The sequence below is a fragment of the Etheostoma spectabile genome, chromosome 18, assembly GCF_008692095.1.
Source record: "Etheostoma spectabile isolate EspeVRDwgs_2016 chromosome 18, UIUC_Espe_1.0, whole genome shotgun sequence".
Lineage (NCBI taxonomy): Eukaryota > Metazoa > Chordata > Actinopteri > Perciformes > Percidae > Etheostoma > Etheostoma spectabile.
Window position 1 is genome coordinate 517,145 of NC_045750.1, and position 5,886 is coordinate 523,030.

At 42.6% G+C, this 5,886-nt stretch overlaps 1 protein-coding gene and 1 long non-coding RNA gene across 2 annotated transcripts in view; one reads left to right on the plus strand and one right to left on the minus strand.

The window, feature by feature from the left end:
• trim67 (tripartite motif containing 67) overlaps positions 1-5,886 on the minus strand; it is a gene marked incomplete at its 5' end in the record, with an annotated part of 121,472 nt that overhangs the window by 74,561 nt on the left and 41,025 nt on the right. The window contains 1 exon segment of the mRNA XM_032543078.1: positions 3,236-3,331. Within this exon segment, the coding sequence (XP_032398969.1) occupies positions 3,236-3,331 (96 nt within the window).
• On the plus strand, positions 1,236-1,623 carry LOC116706326 (uncharacterized). Its single transcript, XR_004336204.1, has 3 exons — positions 1,236-1,253; positions 1,294-1,334; positions 1,584-1,623. It is a non-coding gene; the product is annotated as an uncharacterized LOC116706326 (long non-coding RNA).

A 5,886-nucleotide genomic window follows, 5' to 3' on the forward strand; every position in this document is an offset into this window, starting at 1 on the left:
CAGTCGAGGTTCCAGGTGAGCTGAGGCGACACCAAAAGGTGACGTAAAAAACCTGCAGACTGCTGATTGGTCGGAGAGAATCGTCACTAATCACTGCGTCATCACTGCTAGCGACAGACCCGCTGTGTTTAAACAGTTTTTTGCTGCCTTCAGCTTCTTTTGAAACTAAACTTGTCTTCGGCCTGTGGTTAAAAACCAAACACCTTTGACGTTCTGTGAGGTCACGGCAGTTTGCTGCTATGACGACAAGCCACCTGAGGCGGTAGGCTACTCATCTGCAACGGAAAAAGGAGGACGGGGCACCGCAGCCGAGTCGACCATTAATGGAAAAACGCCATAAGTCTGCGTGCAGGAGCCACAGTAGTTGGTAGTTAATGCAAGAAGGATCCACGGGGGCATTTTTTCTCTGCATAAAGTCCACATGATGAGGAGATGAGGTCTTAGATTAAAAGTGCTTTCCCCTCACGCCTTCTCCACTGTGGGACGCAGGTCTATAAGAGGATGAATGCTGGAGATCTTTATCCCTCACTCTCACACCTTTCTTTCTCTTTATCCACTCATCTCGTTCTCTTGCTCTCAGACCTTTAAAAGACACGCACGTTTGGACCTTGGTGCATTGCTTTTAGGATACTTTTATTGCGATCCCCTGTGTGTGTGTGTAACAAGCATAATGTGTGTGTGTGTGTGCTGTGCATAAGCCCAGGCGCATTTTACTAAAGCGCCGTTAAAATAACAATGAAATGCTGCGTCACTGACTTTAGAGGTTTTTGTTGGTCAATGGCGCGATCTCTTCCCGCTGCCTCAAGATGGCAATTTGTTTGTTATTTGAACATCCTGTTACGATGTATGTGTATGTTGTGTGTGATGTCTATAAGCTACTGGGACCTTGAATTTCCCCCTATCTTTCTATCTATCATGTGATTGCAGTAGACAATAAAAAATATATATGTATATATGTGTGTGTGTGTTACCCTGTAGACAGGATTGCTGTGCAGCTGATCTCTCCAGCAGCATCTGCCAGTCATGCACGCACGCATGCACGCACACACGCATGCACGCACACTGTCATATGTTGTCAGCCACAGCGTTGTGAACAGACACTAAGGGTATTTTAATCTTTAAACCCGGCGCAGCCGGCGTTAAGCCATTTTGGGCGTGCTGGTCTTACAGGGAGGTGTGTTCAGGTGCATTCTGGGCGTGCTGGTTGCAGGGAGGTGTGTTCAGGTGCATTGGGGGTGCTGGTCTTAAGGGAGGTGGTGTAGGTGCATTCTGGGCGGTGCTGGCTGCAGGGAGGTGTGTGCAGGTGCATTCTGGCGTGCTGGTCTTACAGGGAGGTGTTTAGGTGCATTCTGGGTGTGCTGGCTTACAGGGAGTGTGTTCAGGTGCATTCTGGGTGTGCTGGTCTTACAGGGAGATGTGTTCAGGTGCATTCTGGGTGTGCTGGTTCTTACAGGGAGGTGTGTTCAGGGCCTCTGGGCGTGCCGGTCTTACAGGGAGTGTGGTTCAGGTGCATTCTGGGCGTGCTGGTCTTACAGGGGGTGTGTTCAGGTGCATTCTGGGAGTTGTGCCGGTCTTACAGGGAGGTGTGTTCAGGTGCATTCTGGGAGTATTGCTATCTTGAGGCAGCAGAAAATGATCGCGCCATTGACCAACAAAAACCTCTGAAGTCAATAACGCAGCATTTTATTATCATTATTTAAACAGCACGTTAGTATTATGTGGCTAGGCTCTTGCACAAACACTATGCTTTTTTTTTAAATTTTATTCTATGAATATCATTTTTGGGGCATTTTAGGCCTTTTATTGACAGGATAACTGAAGCCATAAAAGGGGGGGGGGACATGCAGCTAAGAGCCACAGGTCAGAGTTGAACCCGGGCCCAATGCATCTATAGATGGGCGCCCGCTCTACCAACTGAGCTCTCTGGGCGCCTATAGCGCATACTATGCGTGTTACACACACACACACAGGGATTTGTCAGCAACACACAAACATGCAAAGATTAAAAAAAAGGAATATTGCATGGTGAAATGGTCTTATGATATGATCTGCTTGCAGGCTTTCACTTCACGCTCGAGTTGATCAGTTTCTTCTCCTGAAAATCTCTCCTTCCTGCTCAGCAAATCCTCCATCATAACAGCAATGTGCCATGGTAAAACCGCTAAAAATGCTTTTAAAGGGAATGGGAGATACCCCTCTAATTGGTTGATTGCATGTTACGCCCAAAACACACCTATGAATCAATGAAGACACTAAGTCCAACCCTACTGAACCATGTGCCTGACGCACGGACCCTTTTTTGAACTGTCAAACTAGCAAAAGTGGATTTGAACACGTCCTGAACGCACCTTTACCAGGTGCTTCACGCCGTGCACTCAGATCGTTAAAACAGGGCCCAATGGGGGGCCGAGGCACGCTTATCTGCAGCGTTACGATAGACCACTCCAAACCCCTTTGTTGTGTAGCTGCATTGCATTCTTGGCTATTGAGGCTAATGTTACTGGATAAATTGGCATCTGGCTTTTGTTTAAACTTCCTCCCACTGCACTCATTGGGGGGAATTTGTCTTCACATGAGATGTTGAGATGTCTAACTTATCATATATATCGATCTGTAAAAATTCTGTTTATAGTAATAGACATCTGTATATATATTCCTAGTACATATTCACCTGTAAACTATGTTATAGTAACAACCATCTGTATATTATGCTCATTGTACATATCTGTAAAAATTCTATTTATAGTAACATCCAGCTGTATATTGTATTATATTCAGTACATATCCAGCTGTAAATCTTGTTCACAATACTAGTTATCAATATATTATATTTATAGGACAAATCTATCTGTAAAAATTCTGTTTATAATAGTATTCATCTCTATATTTATTCAGTTCATAGCCATGTCCTGCACTTATGGAACCAGTGTATATCCTGCACCTGCTGCTATTGACCTTCTGGTTAGACCCAAACTGCATTTTGTAGCCTTGTACCTGTGTAATGACAATAAAGTTGAATCTAATCTAATCTAATCTAATCTAATCTAATCTAATCTAATCTAATCTAATCTGATCTAATCTGATGTGAAGACAAAAACATTTCATTCTATCAAACTATCCTCTCCTGACGTCCTATGAAATCCAAAACCACAGCTGTCCAGATGGTAACAGATAAACAAACGTGTATAGGTATCATATTTCCCACGGTGTCCATGTGTCATGTACAGGCCGTTACCTGGATCTGCTGAAGCATGTTCTTGAGCTGAACCAGGAACTCCTTGGCATCTTTAGCTTTTTCGGAGACAGCGTTCAGGGCCTGGGAGATCTGGCACTGCAGAGACACACACACACACAACGAAATAAACACACACAATTAAAATGACATCCATCCATTTTTCAGGCAACTTCAGTTGTCTTTTAATACTTTTTAATAACAACAAAAAGATGAATATAAATTTGTTGTCCAATCTTCTCCTTCTAGGGCAAACTGTGCAACCGGTACAAACCAGTGAAGCACTGGTTCTTTAAAGCTGAATTTGTCCGTTATGTAATCATTTAACCCAGCAGACCACTCCACCTAGAGGCTCAGATTACGTCTAATCCGAAGAGCAAAATCCTCAGGACCCCCCTCTCATAGCCAGAGGCTGCATTGTTCTAATAATAGGAATTCACTTTATAATCTAGATTAGGTTAGGTCATAGATTAAATAGTAAATTCCCATCACTTGTTACTCTCTGTATAGCAACAGCAACACTTCAAGCCAAGGCCGATTCAAATGAACCAGCAAGAATATAAAAACAAATCCTGAATCCTAGTATAAAGAGCCGCAAATCCATTAGAACACAAACACCAAAAGACGATTCATCAAAAGAAAGTACCTTCAAATCATTACATATTTTTAAAATACAATTTGCACAAAAAACATGCCATATAGTAAACTATAAATGATCTTTAATATAATACAGACATTTTGTCAGCAAGTGCTTTAATATGAGTAGAGAGACTAATGGGTTTGACACCCTGATTCTCACTAAATTGTCTCTATTTAATCTCTCCTAAATGGAGCACATCCCCTAATTTTCTACTTAATTTCAAAGGAATAGCCATAGGGGACGTATATTATATTTACAATGTAAGATATATTCTCTACTGGATACCACGACCAACAGCTGTCTCTACTGTTAGGATCATTTGCGTGTTGAGAGATGAGCAGCAGCACAGAGAACGACAGCAAACCGTTATCTACCAAACAATACATCTCGGTCCTGCAGCTACGAGCTCGGATAAAATACTGGTGGAAACTATAAACACGAGTTAATAAATATGTTTAAATTCAGTGATCCTGTTTTTAAAAAAGGCATTTAAAAAAACTCCAATAAATAAAAGTCCTATATAATAAAATTCTTCAAAATAAAAGTATTGCAACTGTGTTCTGACTACAATCAATGATAATCTGTGTTGTGTGTGTGTGTGTGTGTTGTGTGTGTGTGTGTGTGTGCATGCATGCGTGCGTGCATGTGTGTGTGGTGGGTGTGGTGTGTGTGTGTGTGTGTGTGTGTGTGTGTGTGTGTGCGTGCGTTTGTGTGTGTGTGTGTGTGTCTCACACACTGGTATATAAGAAAGACAGGACAAAGGAAACACACATACTGTTACAGAATGCCAAGCTGTGATGAATCTGCTGCACTGTTGCCAACCACATTTCCAACCTGCCCTCTTTATCTCAACACCACACACACACAACACACACACACACACACACACACACACACACACACACACACACACACACACACAAAGTGGACCTGCCTCATTTTTTGTTACTAGAAAACATGAATAACAAATGTATTTTCTACATGGAGCGAAGTATTACTGCCCAGTCTAAAGGGAACTAGTGTATTAGATTTAAAACTCATATGTGGGATTCTTTTAAAGGATTAAAACTGAAACAATGTGCTGAAACACAATGATGGATAAAAAAGATTCTGTCATTATTAAATAGTACTCAGTAAACAAAACAAAAATCATTAGATATCAGGCATGCTTTGTGTTTGGAAGAAATGTATGTAATATACCTATTTCTATGTATTTTCGGTGCCTCTGGCTTCCTTCCTTCCTTCCCTGCACACATTCCCTGATCTCTATGGTTTTTACCATGATACCAAGACCAAAGGACCAAATAATAGAACTTAAATTATCTAACATGTCAATAAAACAAATATTTTATCATAAATCAGAATATAACAATTTAAAAAAAGGGATTTTGTGAATGATTAAGTGATCTAGGCTACACTTAATGTAAAAAAAAAAGTGAATTAACAAGTAATACTCAGTAAATCTTAAGTAATGAAGATTTCACCACTGCCACGGCACACACACCATGCACTGCATAATTCCCTCTCCACCTCACCACAATGACCCCTCGGCCTCTCGGCCCCCTCTTGCTGATCCTAACCCGGTCCATCCCTCTTCTGCACACGTGCCGTCCGGAGTCAGGAAGAGTAATGTGTGGAGGTCATGGTTCCAGATCAGCCCAACCCTCCACGGAGCTTCTTACTGCTCCCTACAAGAGGCCATCTGGCCCAGCAAGCTGTCTGGCTGGGTGTGAGTGTGTGAGTGTGTGTGTATGTGTGTGTGTGCAAGTTTGAGTGCCAAAATGCTAACAAGGGGATGATGGATGTGCCATACGGGGGTTGTCCTGGACCAAACATTAATGTGAGTCCCCCAGCCTGCCTATGGCCCCCCCAGTGGTTGGCCCTGGGTATCCTGCTCTGCAGTTGAGGAAATGAAAGCTCAGATGGGCCGATCTGGAATCTTGCTCCTTATGAGGTCCTAAGGGGCAAGGTCACCTCCCCATTCACTGCTTTGCCCGCACAGAGAATTTGCCCC